Source organism: Ambystoma mexicanum, chromosome 12 (genome assembly GCF_040938575.1).
Source record: "Ambystoma mexicanum isolate Mex_15411 chromosome 12, UKY_AmexF1_1, whole genome shotgun sequence".
In the NCBI taxonomy this organism is placed as follows: domain Eukaryota; kingdom Metazoa; phylum Chordata; class Amphibia; order Caudata; family Ambystomatidae; genus Ambystoma; species Ambystoma mexicanum.
Window position 1 is genome coordinate 637,256,651 of NC_090936.1, and position 17,913 is coordinate 637,274,563.

General features: G+C 45.2%; 1 protein-coding gene across 3 annotated transcripts in view; it reads left to right on the forward strand.

Moving 5' to 3' along the window:
- The window catches only part of ASB15 (ankyrin repeat and SOCS box containing 15), a 465,607-nt gene that overhangs the window by 257,474 nt on the left and 190,220 nt on the right, over positions 1–17,913 (forward strand). For 2 of the 3 annotated variants that reach the window (XM_069629105.1, XM_069629106.1), the window contains exon 8: positions 6,209–6,779. In XM_069629105.1, the coding sequence (XP_069485206.1) occupies positions 6,209–6,779 (571 nt within the window). Of the gene's footprint in view, positions 1–6,208; positions 6,780–7,350; positions 8,387–17,913 lie in introns of those variants that run through there. The other variant, XM_069629107.1, reaches the window with a different exon arrangement.

Genomic DNA, 17,913 nt, shown 5'->3' on the forward strand with positions numbered 1-17,913 from the left:
GCAATCCTCTCATTCAAGAGTGGATATGCATTGGGACGATATTTGGAAAGTGAGATGTGTGAGAAAGGCATTAATGACTTTGAGAAATAATGTGATTGCTTCGTCTGTGATAACCTTTGCAATGGAAGAGGGATGGATGTTATCTTTGTTAATAATGGGTTTTAGGACTGTGAGAATTCTTGTCAGATCTTCTGCAATATTTGCCTCGAATTTGGTCGGTCCATTGTGGCATGTTGTGTGCTGGTATGGGTGGGAAATATGTGGCATGTTTGAAGCTGTCAATGGGGTTCCTTCTGTTGTCTGTAATAAAGTTGTCGATGGCAGTGCATTTGACAGTGGATTGAAGTATTATAGAATTTTCCTGGGGGTTGTTGCAGTCTTTCACAGCTTGAGGGATCAATGTGCTCTTGATAGATGCTTTCATATTAGTTGTTGTATAGTTGTTTCCTTAGGCTGTGGTAATGGGTGTCCTGCATGCTGAACAGAGGTTTATAAGGGTGATAAGGTATTCTTGTTGGTGGGATTTTCTCCTGGCCGTTTCCTGTCTGCACATGATGCACTTGCTGTTGACATGTTCTTGTGTTTAGCAGGGTGTCAAGGGCTTATGTTTGTGGATCATAGGTTTCAGTGGTGCATGGGTGTTCATTATCTCAGGGTGTGTCTCACTCCTCTGAGCTGGGAGTTGACATCTTCTGCGGGGTCAGATGTTGAGACCAAGGTGATGAAGTGTCCTTACAGTGTGTCCATGGGAAAGCTTTTAAAGGAGCTGTGGGGTGTCATTGTTGGTTTGGGTTGGCCCAGGTGTAGGAGAGCATATGGTGGAAAATGATGGGTACGGCTGCACGGTCCATCCAATCCAAACGTAAGGGGGAAGGCATACGTTGACTGGACAGGTAGTGAATACCTGGTTTAATGTGTTGCCTTTACTGTGGGTTGGTTCTGTGGTAGATTGCTTGATGTGAAACAGTTCAATTAGAGTCTCTCTGGTTTTCCTGGTGGCTTGGCTCCAGGGCTGGTTAAGGTTGCTGAGGAAGAGGTTAGTTGTGTTGTTGATGGATACTGTTGTTATGTGGTCTGTGATTTTGTTAAGAAAGGCCTTCTTTGTTTAGGGTAGTTGGTAGATCAGGCGTAAGGAGTCTGTCTGCTGTCTGAGCATGGGTGAGCATTAAGAGGCAGGCGAGGAGTTCCATGGATGTGGGTGTGGTGTGTTCCTGGAAGGTGCATATCCATGGGATCTTGAGGATAATTGCAAGTTCTCACCTGTCCTCTCTTTGCAGCCCTTGTGTTGGATACTGTCGCTTGTGGGGATGAGGACATCCAGAATATTTGTGGAGGTTTGGGTCAGTCATGTCTCTGTGATAAAGAATGCTGCCTGGTGATAGGTTCAGCAATATTTAATGCATGTAGTACCTCAGGGGGGCATTGATGAGCATGAGGCTGAGTGTGTGTTTTGGAAGTGAGTATGGGTGGTGATGAGTCGAATGTGAATGAGGTTATGTCGATTGGATGTGCATGGGTGGAGACAGTGGACAGTGTGTTTGCTTCATGAGAGACGATGGGTATTGTAAAGAGTGAGTGAGGTATGATGAACATTCTGCTAGCTTACCTGGTAAGTGTGGAGCAGATGTTTCAACCCTTTCCAGGGCCTAACAGAACCAAACAGGAATTGCCCTTTTCTTTGTCTGCCTTGCATTTCAGATTCCAGAGAGAGCAAAGCCATGGAATGTCAGAATTATGAAGGGAAAGAAAAGGGCCTGGGCAGGTAAAACGAGTGCCAACAAACTAACATTGATTGGCAGGTGGGTAGGGCAGAGGTCATGTGACCCAGATCCACTTACACCACCTGACCAAATGCAAATAAAAATAAAGCTGGCAGGCAGCTTAAGAAGGGAAAGCAAGTAACAGGGCCCACAGAAAGTGTACCAAAAGCTAGCAGTCATTAGTATTTGGGCAGGGTATAGGTCACGTGACTAGATCCACTTGCACCAACTGATCAACTGCAAAGGAGTTGGCCAACTGGTATTCAGCACCAAAAGAATTTTGGGTGAACATGTGATTTACAAATACATCTGTTATGTTCTAATAAAAAAAGGGCATGATTTAAAAACAACACCGTGGGCCTCTAATTATAAGGATATTATCCCCATATAGTTGTCTGCAATTTCCAGCAAAAAACACACTTCCGCCTCCTCAGTGAGTGTCATATAAAAATAAAAGTACTGTTTTTTTGTGGAAAATGTGGCAACAAAGGTCTGGAAAATAATTTCCAAAGAGTATTTGTACATGTATAAGAGAAAAAGATTGAATGTATAGAATTTGAATATTCACTCTTTACTTGAAACATGTTAATGTTAATGTTAAAGGTATTCATATAGCGCACCGTCACCAACAGAGTTGGTCTTGAGGCGTTCAGGCGGATCAGCAAACAGGTGGGGTTGGGTTAGTGGGTGAAGAAAGGAAAGTGAGAAAGTGTTGTCCTGTTGGCAGCTTCAGTTCGGTTTTCACCGTGCGCTGAGCTTGGGTGTGAATAGAGGATCGAAGCAAGTCCTTGTGTGCTGTTGCGATTTATGTGTTAATTGTTGTTGCAGTGTGGTGAAGTGCGTGCAGTTTGCTGTGAGAAATGGTTGTGTGGGTTTTTTTGTGAGTAAAGTATGCAGAAACTTGAGGTTTTGGTTAGTGGGTTATATGTCTCTTACTCCTTGTAGTTCTTGTTTTATGTATATGGTTGTCATACGGTGTATGTATTTTCTTTCTCTTTCCTTTCCTGCCTTTCTAGTTTCTAGGGCGATGGCGTGGCTGGTTCCCAGCAAAATGATTTGAGCTTAGTACACCCGGTTGGTTGAGCATTATCCCTGACTTAGATAGTGGTGTTATATTATCATTCCCCGCTCGTTCCCATCTATTTACTGTTGGTGGACCATTGTGTAGGTATAGTCTTTCTTTTCCCTTTCCTGGCTGTCTAGTTTCTAGTGCAATGGCATGGCTGGTTCACAGCTAAGTTATTTGAGCTTAGTACACCCGGTATCATACAATGCTTGTTTTTTTATCATGTATGATGAAGACTCTAAATAGGCCAACAGGTTTCCACTCCAAATAGGAGCGTCATCATGGCCTTTTAAGGAGCGCCTTTCAAAAATGATTCAGTCTGCTTCAGTTGTTTCGAAAACGACACTTTGAAAGCCATAAACGGGCTGCAATTCTGTAATGCATAGAGTCAACTGACTGTTATTCACTTTAAATGGTAGATGAACATTACAGTTGTTTCAAGAGCGAATCAGAAATTAAATTCTTTGTAGGCTTGCATGTATTTGAAAGTATTCAACGCAAGTAGCTAATGGATCATTTTTTGTTCTGTGTATTGAAGGTTTATATGTATCTTCCAATTCTCTGTGACAATTATTGTTTAAGAAGCTTGATTCTAATGAGTTCCATCGAGGACGTCTGTGGTTTGGGGCAAGTGCTACTGATTACATTGGAAAATAAACCTTGGCTGATATAATTACCAAAACGAGGACAACTTCTATGGAAGCGACATCAACACTTTTGCGAGACATAAAATTACCTTGGAAGGCTGGCAGACAATTACACAAGAGATCAACATATTGTTTTAACATGCATCACTTACATTATCCTACCAAACGGTTTAGGATATACTATCTCCATGGGATACATGCCGTGCCACTGACCACTTACAACACAGCAGGACTACTGCCAGAAAACCTGTCCATTTTGGATGAAATATTCAGAAATGTTAGTCTGCCCCTATCGGCCCAGCGATGTTGCATAAATAACATGGTATTAATATTTATATTCAACTCCTTGATGATCCATAGTCTACAAAGGGGTGCCATTTCCGAACTGTGCCAATGACAGACATGTTGCTCTCAAGCTAGAGGGCTGATCTGAACATATATTGGGCCTCATTACAAGGCGGGTGGAATGGGTTTAACGGCGCCGGTAAAGGTGCCAGCACCATTAAACCCATTCCGCCCTATTACGAGGTTCCCTTGCGGGACCCGCTCTGGACGTCTGGTCAGATCAGACGTCCTTTGCGGTCCCGCGAGGGGACTAGGGAGCTTACAACGGGCCAGTTATTAACAGGCCCGTTGTTAGCTCCCTCCCCATTGAGCCCTATGGGGGCTCGAATGGGAATGGGGAAGGTTCGGGTCCGGGTTCCCTGAATGGGGTAATACCGGGCCCTCCAAAGTCGGAATGGCCCGGTATTTCCCCATTCAGGGACCATGGACCCAGACCCGAGTTTGGAGGCAATCATGACCTTATTAAGGGCATGGCTACCTCCAAACTCGTAATGAGGCCCATTGTCTTGGCTGTTCAGGAACCAGGAGAAGATTAGATGCTCTTGCTTTGTTTCCTGCCATCCAGGGTGCTAACTTGTTTCCATAAAAGCCGAATTCTTATTGGTGTTAACCCACCAAGAACGGGGTAATATCCTTTCTCAGTTATCCATATCCCCTTAGATAAAACATTCCAGGTGAGTCTAACCTTTAGGTGTTATTTTGGACCCTGCCCTGAGCACATGCATTCAGTGATCAGTTCATCGAGCCTTCATCTTACGTTTTGGGGAAATATCCATCCTTTTCTACCTTTGAAACACCACACCCGTCTCCAAAGTTATTGCGGCAAATTAGAGCGCTGTAACTCTCTTCTTGAACAGATTGATCAAAAACTCTTACAGCACCTCCTGGGGCTTCAGAACTCAGCACTCATAAGTGGGACTAACAAACATGATGCTGTAACATTATGCCTGCTCTAATAAGTCTTTGCTAATTGCCTGTGAACTACAGAATCTATTTTTAAAGTGCCCACCCTCCTTCATAGAACACTTTAGGGGTGCACTCCACGCTAATGAAAAGGCAAATACACAGGTTAAGTGGGTTAGACTAGGAGAACAATGTTTCTGAGTAAGAGCAGAGAAACTGCAGAGGATCTTCCTGGAAGCAGCACCAAACACAATGGGCCTCATTAGGAGTTTGGATGTAGCCATGCCGTTCTTACCGGCATGGCTACCCCCAAACTGGGTACCGGGTCCCAAAAATAGGGAATTACCCGGCCTTGCCGACTTTAGCGGGCCCGGTAATTCCCATTCTCGGGACCCGGACCCGGTACATCCCCATTCCCATTGGAGCCCCCATACGGCTCAATGGGAATGGGGAGGATGCTAACAACAGACCCGTTAATGACGGGTCCGTTGTTAGCATCCTGGTCTGCACACAGGTGCCGATATGCACTTCTGGCCAGACCACACGTGCTGTCCGGCACCCGTGAGCAGAACTCGTAATGAGGCGGTAGAGTGATAACGGCGCCGGCAGCTCTACCGGCTCCGTTATCACTCTACCGCCTGGGTCGTAATGACCCCCAATGTCTATTTTTCATCCAAAAATGGATGCATATTTTACGCAAACAGCATTGATGCTGCCATCCCACATGGCACTTAGTTTCCCTTCAGCGTTGTCAGACTTTATAAAAGACTATTGACTGCGAATGGATAGATAGATAGATAGATAGATAGATAGATAGATAGATAGATAGATAGATAGATAGATAGACAGACAGACAGACAGACAGATAGATAGATAGATAGATAGATAGATAGATAGATAGATAGATAGATAGATAGATAGATAGATAGACGGGCAGATGGATGGATAGATAGATAGATAGATAGATAGATAGATAGATAGATAGATAGATAGATAGATAGATAGATAGATAGATAGATAGATAGATAGATAGATAGATAGATAGATAGATAGATGGGCAGATGGATGGATAGATAGATAGATAGATAGATAGATAGATAGATAGATAGATAGATAGATAGATAGATAGATAGATAGATAGATAGATAGATAGATAGATAGATAGATAGATAGACGGGCAGATGGATGGATAGATAGATAGATAGATAGATAGATAGATAGATAGATAGATAGATAGATAGATAGATAGATAGATAGATAGATAGATAGACGGGCAGATGGATGGATAGATAGATAGATAGATAGATAGATAGATAGATAGATAGATAGATAGGTACAGCCATGACTAATAAAGAACAAATGGTATTTGTCTTTTAGCTAGAGAAAAAAATTGTTACAGAATAAACAGTATTGTCCAACTTTCGAACACATTGTATTTGCCCATGAACAGTACATGTTAGCGATTTAAATGTGATTTGTTTTTCCAGGGCCCTGAAGTTTCTTATTCCTGCAACATCAAAACATGCGGTCAAGAAAAGCGGAATAAGCCCAGTGCACTGCGCGGCCGATGGACAGAACGTGCAGTGCCTGGAGCTGCTCATCGAGAATGGCTTCGATGTCAATGACCTTCTGGCAGACCACATGTCGGAAAACTATGACGACGAGAGGAAGAGCGCGCTCTTCTTTGCCGTTTCCAACAATGACATTCGCTGCACAGAGGTGTTGCTCAAGGCTGGTGCAGACCCAAACCGAGATCCGCTCAATTGTCTCCTCGTGGCCGTGAGATCCGGGAGCCACGAAATTGTGAGGTTGCTTCTGTCCCACAGAGCCAACGTTAACTGCTACTTCATGCGCGTGAACGATACGCATTTCCCCAGCGCAATTCAGTATGCCTTGAAAGACGAGGTCATGCTGAGGTTGTTGCTGAATAATGGGTACCAGGCCGAGCTTTGTTTTGACTGCATGCATGGTGACATATTTGGAAATTCATTCACGTGGTCAAGCCTAGAAGAGGACATACTTCCTGGATGGACCTCTTGTGTAATAAAAGACAATCCGGTGAGTACTTTCCAAAATGCATTTTTTTAATGTATAGCTGATTGGTGGTGCAGGGCACTAATGGCCAACTATTGCCACTACTTCCATAGAGGGCTGACCAAACAAAATGCAGTATTCCACAACATTTTGTGCAGTGTGCACCTTTCTGCATTCAAAGTACTGTCTGTGTTACATGTCAGGCCTCCAAAACAGCACATGACATCTTGGCCTCCTTATCTATGAATCTACAGAGTGTCAGTACCTTTTATAGCTGCAATATAGTTCGAATTGGAAATTACGCTGATCAAATACAAGACATTTGTGTGTTTGATTTGGAAACTGAATGGTCTGGATTAGGTAGCTTGCTTGCACCACAAAGCTAGTATTTGATTAGAAATGTCATTAAATAATGTCAGGGCTGTTTACAGTGTCAGGAAACAGAGGCAAGGTGCGCGTTTTCGATTGGAGGTCGGGGTGGCAGTGCCTCATACTGAAATAGATGGCTGCCTCCTCCACTCTGAAACTGGAGGATGCATAATAGCGCCGGAATCTGGAGGTGCAGCCTTACTTAGCACTGTCTTCCTTTCTGCAGCACTGAGATAAACAGCATCCAGAAGAGTGGCACCAAAGAGTACAGAGGCAGCGACTTACCCTCCGACTCCTGTGGAGTGCTGTCACCAGTGGGTTCCATCCTATCGCTGGGAGTGCCTGCAGCACAGAAAAAAGGGGGGAGAGAGACATGAAGGCCAAAGTCAGTGCAAAGAGACTCTTGGATCCCCTAATTGTTGGAAGGTACTGAAATGAACACCACTGTTGATCTGAAGCCCGATATCAGAGGTCCAACAGTTAGATAAACCCAGTTCTGCTTCGGGTCTGGGGATTTACTCCTAGATGACTCGGATTGGCTGTTATTGGTTAAGTATGTCTTGTGAAGTGCCTAAAGGCAAGCATAAGAGAGATACCTATTTTGTAACCCCAGCTCTCTGTGGTAGAAGCGTAATGAAGGGGGAACCTCAAGACTGCCAACGGAGGGCATGGTGAGAATCCTCCAGAGACTCTTCAGTGCTGGACTCTCTTTGTGACATGCAAAGATCGATGCACAATATCGAAACCAAGTTCACACAGATTTTGTTGTAGCTGGAGTCCATGAGTGTTAAACTCAAATCAACAGGCTTGGCCACAAACAGAATTGATTGCATTGATTTGTGGGTGAAAGGTTTGGAGGAAGCACAATCTTCCCATCATATGTTCCAGAGGGTGCCATGTCATGGATCACCAGGCCAGAGTGCAAATGCTGGAGCATTGCATCTGAGATTCCTGGACATACCTGCACCTGGTAAGGGTGACAATCTGATGGGTACTGTCATGTCGATTCTGAATACTGAGGTTTCTTGGAAGTTCCCTCTGTTACAATGGCCACAGTGTTTCGTTTGCCTACCGGAGATTCTGGGAGAGGGCATGCTCAAACCACAGTAGAGCATGAGTTGGAAGAGTCATTAGGGGATGGCATCTGAACAGAAGAGGAGGCAGGGCTGCAGTGTAGAGTTTGCCGCTGCCATGGGAAGGAGACGGAGGTGGCAGGGATGACAAAGGGGGAGTTGGCTCTGCCAAAGAAGGAGGAGATGACTGAGGGGAAGGTGATAGAGACTAGCACTTTAGAGGCTGCGAGGCAGGTATTACTTCTCCGAGAGTTGGTGGAAGGAACTAGCAAGATTTCTGAGGACGATTGGAAGGACCTAACTCTCTTGATGCAGAAAGAGGGCATCATAGCTGCGGATATACTTCAGAATGCTGGACAGGGTCTTAATGACATTGGAGTTGGAGAGGAGGTGGTGGGGAGTCAGCAGAAAGATGGCATGGCAGAGGTATGGGCAGCCTGGAGATGGACAATAGTGGGTCATGGTGCTGCAGGAGATTCTTTAGAAACAGGTGGAGAAGACAGAGGTGGTCCCCTAGGTGATGACTAAGGATGATGAAAAGGTGAGCGCTCTCTGCCTGCCCTTAACTATGGAGAAAGACATGCACAAATGTCCTTTGCCAAGTTCCAGGTTCCAGGTTGGTCAGGAGACATCCAAATCCTGGGCCCAGACAGTGCCAACCTTTTGAGGGACCTGGGGCCACTTTAGCTTTCTGGAAGGGAAGGCCCCGGGGGTGGGAGGAAGACACTGTGATGCAAACTATGAAAGGTTACAGCGAAGCAGGGTGTACCAAAGAAGGGTTGCTCCTTGGGAACCACTGCAATTCAAAAGCACATGAAACAGAGGCATGGTCTGACTAGTCCAAAAATTCCCATGTTAACTCGCACTGAAACCTCTACCACAGCACCCTCCCATGGTGATGATGGCAATGATGTAGTATCTGCAGGTTTATTTCAGGAGGACACAACTGCTCATGGCATGACGCATTGACAAAAGCAATTCTCAGTCCCCCTGCCCTCTCAGCCTGCCCATGCACCTACCCTCCAGGGCTCAAGTCGAGGGTGCACGCGGGGGGACAGAGTCCACCCACTTCATTCAGAGGGTGGACTCAGTCCCCCCAGCTAAAATGAGGAACATTGAATGTCCTCTTTGAATTTATGAATTAAAGCTGACCTCGAGGATCAAACTGCGTCATCGGATTTGTAGGCCGGATACTTCCTTCAACACTGCACTAAATAACCTGATGAAGAATAACAAACAACTAAAGGTGAAATGTCCCATTCCAGTACTGCAATTCCCAGGGAAAACATTTGTATTGGTTCTTGGAGTTTAAAACATGCACACCTTTTAACGTTTTCAAAAACACTATTAGAAGAAAATATCCTCTCTTGGTTTTGTGTGTATTTATTTTATGAAAGGCAAATGCCATTCGCCCTGTGCAATTTGGGTGTTTACGCAAAGCCAATTTAATTAAATGTGCATATTTCACCTTCATATGATAATTTCTGGTAACGTCACATCTCATTCATTTGCTGATGAGTCCCCCCACTTGAATTTTTAGGACTTCACCCCTGCTACCCTCCATGCATACTTTGCCATCACGGGTGCTTAAGTGTTGGACAAACTTCAACAGATGCTAAAACGTGTGTGTTTTCAGCTAGCATAATCTTTTGAAGCACTGAGTATCCAAAGAGTGTTCATATTTGCAGTTTTGGGTTCACAGAGAGAACTGAAAAAATGTCCAGGGTACTAATGTCTACCGTTTGGAAGTTCGGTTTCTATGCATTTCTGTAGTTGTAAATGAGCAGGAACAGGATTTATGAAAATAACTGTAGTCGGAAAAAGGCTAATGACATACATATCTATTATAGTTAGTCATCACCACTGTAGTTATTCACCTAAGTTATGGCACAATAGCATTTTCAAGTGGATTGTGTCCTCCCACGTATTACCTATCTTTAGATATCTTCCCTTCCAGCGTCAGCTGCTTCTGACATTCTCTTTTGGCAGATGGCGCTCTGCATCATCGTGGTCGACCAGATGTCCCTCGAGGGCCTCCGTCTCGAGTTGATGTCATCGAAGGTATAAATAGCATGCACTGCGACCGTTACTTCAGTTCTGTTTTTCCGTGATAGCTTACGCTTTGGATACGGCATGTCTGGGTTTGCACGAAACAGTGTCATAACTTTTTGATGGCCTAATCATCTTCTTCTTCTACCCCGAAGACCTGGTTCAAGAAGGGTAACGACTGTGGTGCTAAGATGTCGATAACCGACCCACATCAGGTCTGTTTGTGGTGTCTTAGCGTCGACCACTGATCGGCTGACTGCAGATCTTGCTCATCGATGACGGACCCACGGCACGTAGGCCCCCTCTAAAATCCACATCGAGGACTCTATCAAAAAGGCATTCTTCGGATGAGTCGAGAGATGACTCTCTGCAGATGAAATGATCAAAGAAACGCTCCAGGTCACAAAGTGGTTCTCACCATTCCTCGTCTTCTTCAAAAAAAGAAGAAAAGGTGTCACAGATCCCGTACTCATCATCGGACTTCTCACCTGAACGCAGGGTAGCCTGCCCAAGTAAGTCAGCGACTCCAGCTGAGTGGGCGGCTTTTAGGCAAGAGATGCTAAAGATTTTCGAGCAGGCAGCCTCGGCCCCCTCGAGAGATAAGGCAAAGAGCCATGATCCTATTGCGCTTTCTAAGGCTGACAAGGAGAAGAGCAAGGCTAAAACCTGTGTGCCCCCGAGCTCGGGTAAGAAGCCTTTGACCCATCGAGAGTCCTCAAGCCTTCAAGTCAACTACAGGCCCAGCCCCCGTCTGTCGAAGTCCGCTGTGGGTCATGTGTTGAGTCCTTTGAGGATTCCATTGACAGTGACAACGTCAAAGCCCTCGACGCCGATATTGTCGAAGTCGATGCCTTTGAGGGAAATTGAAAAAACGTTTCAAAAACCTCTTTCTAAGAAGGAATTTTTCAAGTCCCTGTCTTTGATTATTTTCAAAGAACATGAGCCCTCTGATCATGACACAACACATTGGGTTGGAGTATGGCACATCCAATGTCCCTGACACCCTCATCTCAGAGGAGTCAAGAACGAGGGATCTGTTTGATAATTACAATCTGCAAGTGGCCATGACTCTTCACCAGAGTTAGACTTCGGAAAGCCTGATCCAGCAGAACATGGAAATTTATGAGCAAAGTGACAGAGTTTCTGGTATGGGGCAGAGCAGCTCCACCTTTTGAGCAAGATTACCTCACAGACATTTTAGACAAAGGTCCTCAAAAAGACCCTGTGTTGACTTTCTATAGCCCTTCAGAAGAGGTTGAAAGCTAATTGGGAAGTGCCGGAGACAAGCCCGGCTGTAAACACAAATCTTACCAAGAAGTATAGACCTTCGAGCAGTGACCCTGATCATCTATTCAGACATCCGACACCGGAAAGCTTGGTAGTCCAAGCTGCAACATCTACCTCTGAGCAGGCAGCATATCCCACAATACTACCATACAGGGATGACAAGCGTGTTGATGCTATGGCAAAGAAGGTATTTTCAGCTGGGAGTATGGCTTTGTAGTCAGTCAAGGCCACATGTGCCTTTGCAAAATTTTCTTACACCTTGTGGGATTGTATTTCTATGGAGGCTGAACATATTCCCGAGGGAGAGGAGAGAGAAGGCTTTCTTAACATTGCATTGTGAAGGACAGGAAGGAAGCAAAGCGTGAGTCTCTCCAATCAGGTTTGGACTCTGCTGACAGCATTAGCAGAACCATGGCGGCGAGCACTGTTATACACAGGTTCGCGTGGTTGGGGAAGTCTGGTTTTGCACCTTATGTTTAGTCTAGACTTCTCAACATGCCCTTTGATAGCACACAACTGTTTGGTAGTAAGTCTGACGAGAGTCTAGAAAAACTGCAGAACTGAAACGCAGCAGCCAAGTCACTCGGCGCCGCCATCAGACATCCACATCCTTTGCATCCCAGTCGACCGGCTTGGAGGGGTAATTCCTTTTGTTACTACTCCTCATTTGGAAGAGCAAGAGGACTGGCCAGTCAAAGAGGTCAAAGGAAATGTCCTCGTGGTGGATGAGGAAGAGGTGCCATGTCTGTCCAAGCAACAGCTTCTTTATTCTCAGCCACTGCTTCAGTCGCCTCAAAACCTCTGTGAGGCCGTAATCCACAATACCCCGGTGGGAGTCAGACACTCTCAGCATCTGCAAGAATGGGAGGTATTACTTCAGATGCTTGGGCTTTGGAAACAGTAGCCCAGGGTTACTGCCTCCCTTTTGTAAGAAGGCCTTGGGATCATCCACCGCGGAGCCACTTGTACAAAACTCTGCATCTGTTCCTCTTGCAGGGGAACAAAGGGTGGTACTCCCCTTACTTTTTGATTCCCAAAAAGTATGGAGGATTGAGACCCATTTTGGACTTGAGATACTTGAACAAGTTCCTAAGGAAGGACACATTACAAATGGTTACCCTTCCTCAGATCCTTGAGGCCCTTCAGCTTCAGGATTGGATGGTGTCATTGGACCTTCACAATGCTTACTTTTTTATGTGCCTATCTATCACAAGCACAGAAAGTACCTGAGGTTCACCGTTGACGGTTCTCATTATCTAATTATTTTGGGGTTTGCCATTCAGGCTGTGCTCTGCCCTGAAGGTTATCACCAAGTTGATGGCGGTGGTTGCAGTGAGTCTCAGGAGAGGGGGGATTTATGTCTACCCCTACCTGGACGATCGGCTTATTTGGGCCCATTCTCCCAAACAAGTCCTGGAACATCTCAGCGTACCCTGCCAATCTCTCCACAGACTTGACTTCTCCCTCATTTTCAAGAAGTCCCACATGATACCATCTCAAAAGCTCCAGTACACGGATCAGTCCTGGATGCTTCCTCAGGGAAAGCCTCACCACCTGAGTTGAGGGCTCAACACATTCTGCAGATGGTGACCAAATTCAAGAATGACCAGCATCTTCCAGCCTCAACGTTTTGAGTTGCTTGGCCTCATGGCATCCTGTATTTGTCTGGTGTCAGAGGCTCGCCTTGGGGATGAGATCCCTCCAGTGGGCCCTCAGAAACAGTGGCCTCAGTTTTTGAGCCAGATGTCAGATCTGCTTCAGGTTCCAAGCAGGGCCGCACAGATGAGCAATACATGGGAGGAACATCTAATCGAAAGAACGTTACCATGGTTAAGTAACTTCTGGGGTGTGTAAGGAAGGCATGGTATCAACAGTTAGACGGGCACAAGTGACCACATTTCAAGGGTGTTTATTAAACTTTAGCAATGGTGTGATAAACGCCGATCTAAACCTAAATCTACAGATAGGAGCAAGCTACGACCATCAAATAATAATAATGCAGTCCTAGTGAGTTTTATGTGTTTATTCATCAAATAATGGGGGTTGGGATGTGGGAGTGTGTTTTATGTATTGTCCTTTGTCCTGATTTATCTTGTTGTATTGTTGGTTTGTGTTGTTTCATGGTACTTTAGAGAATCTAAGTTTGGTATTTAGATTTAGAATTAATATGTTGGTTCTTTACTTTGCTTTAGTATTGCATATTTATTTATTTTATTTTGTAGTTTTACTGTAATCATTTATTCTTCGGAATTAATGCATGGTTGTAGTGTATTTTGTGGAAATTATAAATAAAGTGTTAAAAAAATAAAAAATAAAAGGGCCTATATTAAAAAAAAACTATTGCCAATCCTTACAGCTAAACATACATAATGAGGGTTAGTGTTCATGAAAGAAAGAAGTGTTCACAAAATGAAGTGCCTCTGGTACACCTCCCGCTGGGTCCAGCCCTCTTAATCCCCCAGCAGGGGGGCACAGTGGTTCATCCCGTTCTGCAGAAGTTAGCCCTGGCAGCTTGGCTCCTGAACAGGTCACCCTGAAGTATCTACACTTGTCACAGTATAACCTAGCTATCATACAAGGGGCAAGAAGCGACTCCACCAGGAGTCAATACAGGAACAACTGGACAAGGTTCTGTCACTGGGCCAAGACAAACAAGATTGATCTGCTGACATGCTCACTGAATGATGTGTTATCCTTCTCTGCACAGCTGGCTCACTCAGGTGTACAGGTAGACACCTGCCGTATGTATCTGGTGACCATTGGGGCCTACAAAATCTCCGGAGATGACATCTTCTCCTCCTCCAATCCGGTGATAAAAAGGCACTTGTTGGGTCTGAACAGATTATATCCTCATGTCAAATCTCCACATCCGGTCTGGGACCTTAACGTGGTGCTGGGCGCCCTGGCACACAAACCCTTCGAACCTATGGCATCAGCAGACATCAGGCTGGTTACTAGTAAGACTACCCTACTGGATGGCCTTACATCAGCGTAGCGGATCAGTTAAATTCAGGCCCTGTGGCTTTCGAGCCCTATACCACTTTTCACTGGGTCAAGGTGGTGCTTAGGACACATCCCGCCTTTCTCCCTTCGGTCGTTTCCGCCTTTCACCTTAACAAGGAGATTGTTCTTCCAACATTCTTTGCGGATCCAAAGGATGAGGCGCAGAAGGTATTGCACTGTCTGGATGTCAGGCGTGCTCTAAGATTTTATCTGGACAGGACAAAGAGCTTCCGTACTGTCAAGCCTCCAAGGCTTCCATAGCAAGGTGGATGGTGATGGCCATCAATGAGGCAGGTTGGATGCAGCATTTGGCAAGGCAATTTTGAAGATCTTTCCTCCCCAAGGCTGCATTCAGTTGTAATCACCCATACAGTATGGAGGAAAGGGGACAGGACGTAGGAGTAGTTATAAATAACTCGCCATAGTGACTAACATACTCCTAGTCCATAGTCCCCTTTCCTCCATATGTCCCACCATCCTCCCCCTCAGTGTCATTAGGCAATCATAATATTCTCGACGCGTCAAAGGGGACTGATGAGTGGCACCAGTGGGGGGAGTCAGGGGAGAGCCTGCTCCCAGGGCCGCACCCCCCTGCACATCTAAATTTAAAGGGAAAGACAATTTTTTCTGGTAGGGACGCCCATACAGTATGGAGGAAAGGGGACTATAGACTAGGAGTACGTTAGTCACTGCAGTGAGTAACTTATATGTTTTATGCCATAATGGGGTTCCCTAACATGGTGGATGTTGTACTGTTCTTGACTGCGCACACACACATAGCCCTTGTACCATCCAAGGCAATAGAACAGGTCTTCTGGAACTGGTGCATGCAACACTGAATGTGCAAAAAGTCAGTTGCACTGACCTGCTCTTTGTTCATGTGTGTGCGTACTCTGTGTGTGTGTGTGTGTGTGTGTGTGTGTGAAAGAGATAGAGAGAGAGAGAGAGAGAGAGAGAGAAAGAGAGAGAGAGAGAGAGAGAGAGAGAGAGCGAGAACCCCTTGTTCCATCCATTACTCCATGATCCCAGCTCAGAGCAATCCTCACCACATCATGGAGGAAGACGGACTTGAGTTAAGCCTCTTTAGTAATTCAGGCATGTCCCTCTTTGCCTCTGTTGCTTTTTTCTGTGTACTTTCCCTTTGGCCTTTCTCCCTGTACTTATGCTTCCTGCTGCTGCATATTCCTAAGCCTAGTTGTTAGGTATTATGTATGTTTTATCAATATTATGAATTATTTATTTAAAGGTTTTTTGTGATTATTTTTCCTGTATTAATTGCACGAATATTTATTAGACTTCCAGTACTTTTGCACTTTATTAGACTATACACTAGTTTGCTACACCGAGGTCTATCCAATTTTTAAATTTATTTCCTTGGGTTTTAGCTTATTTTAAATATTATTTATACCTCCGCTGTCTTTTAACTTTGTACATTATAGTACTAATAATTGTAAGAATTGTGTGATAACCTACCCACACTTTTTGATCTTATGCACCACAGGTTTTCAGCACTTTTTTAGCACTTTGCCAACAAGTTGTTGTTGATCTTGAAGTGTTATTCATGTGAGCTTTCTTTGCTTTTAACTAACTTTTTATAAACATGTCTAAAAGGAAAGCACCTTCACAAGTCTCTCCTCCTACTAAATCTAGGAAATCTGCCAAATTAATGGTCCAATAAACAATGCTAACATCCTAATTAACGAGATTGAGCTCCTTCTATATGATATACATGACACTAACCGTACCACAGCATCAAAGGCTTCTATGGAAAACATGCTGCCCAAACCTCCCAGTAGGAAATCAACAGGTATACCATCTGACCACAAACCCATTTCTCCTGTTAATGTTCCCATTGCCCGATCCCCTGCTCAAAGCTACCTGGGCCCAAACATAAACCTTGATCAGATGAATTTACCCTTTAAGTCTCTTAAGGGAGGTAAGAAGCTTCCCGCCGTGAGAGAAGATTTCCTCACGGAAGTCCAGCATCCTGTTAATCAAGAGGTAGGTAAGCTTTTCTCCACGTCATGTGCAGTTCATTCGTCGAGCCATCTAGCTTCACCTGTTCTTACTAATCAAGGCAACAATTTGGGCAAGGACTAAGCTAACCATGTCCAAGACGATACTAATTTTGTTATCGATCCACTGATCCCCGCTCTAATATCTTCGATCCCCTGACACATTTAGTAGAGCAGGAACCTCCTGAACTCAGTATAGGAACCAAACCCACTACCTCCAATTTACTAGTTAGGTTATTACTGCCATCTTTGGAGGTCATTGTAATGCTCACCTGGTTCCCACAGAGGCGCGGCGTCGAAGGCGCAGAACTCTGAAGATGGACAGGAAGGGCCCCTCTATTCTGGCTTCCCTGGCTCGTTGGATACCCTCCTGTGCGTGAAAAGGGAGTATTACCAACTGTGGAACAATGCTCAAGCCTCCCACTCCCTTCACACCCTCCACGATACCTCCTCTACGATTCCCCGTGAAGCCTCACCTTAGGGTTTGGAAGGATGAGCTCTCCCTCCTGCTTCTGATGCAGGGGCGCGTTGAAACCCAGTTACTTCACTGGATTGAGGATTGATGGGAGTTCAGGTAAGCTTGACTGTTCAGGTAAGGCGCTGTAAAAGTTCTGTTCAAAAGTTCAAGCTTAATAATAATGTTCGTTGTCTAATTGCAGCAAGCGCTAATGCTTATGTCTTTTTCCCCTTAGGGGCCGGGGTTCGGAGTGCCGGAGATATGGCGCCGACCCGAAGTGAAACAGTTCTGGATGAGCGCTCAGGTAATGTCTTTGCATTCGCTCATTCAATGTCTTTGTCTTTTTTTCCCCATAGGGGCTGGGGTCCGGAGATGCCAGGAAGCGGCAGGACCCGAAATGCAGTGGGAATAATCCAACAGGTAAGACTTAAAAGGAAACTGAGCTTTCCTTATTCCTTTTCTCCCTCTCACCTTTGTTCTTGTCTTTTTTCCTCTAGGCGGCGGGGCATAGCTGAATCCGGAAGATCGCTGCTGAAGATGGAAGCGCCTTGCAAAGGTGAGTAAAATGCAGCGCTACAGCGATCGAAACGAAATGCCTTTAAAAGGATGTCTTCCTTTTCAGGGCCGTTGGAGAAATGACTCCGGGATGCAGATTTAGCAGGTAAGGGCTTTTCTTCTCCTATTCTCTTTCTTTCTCCCCTTGCAGGTGTTCCAGGGTGCTGGCAGGCGTGGCTGAAGTCAGGATGCTGGAGCTGACACGGTGAGCGTCCAGCTGCTAAGTGCAGAACAACGCGAAGCATGTGTGGCTGTTCGGGTGGGGTTTAAATAGCCTTGGAAGAAGTTCCTGGTATGTATCCTTCCACCAATCAGGTATGTATCCTTCCCCGACCACACCCGGGTGGTGA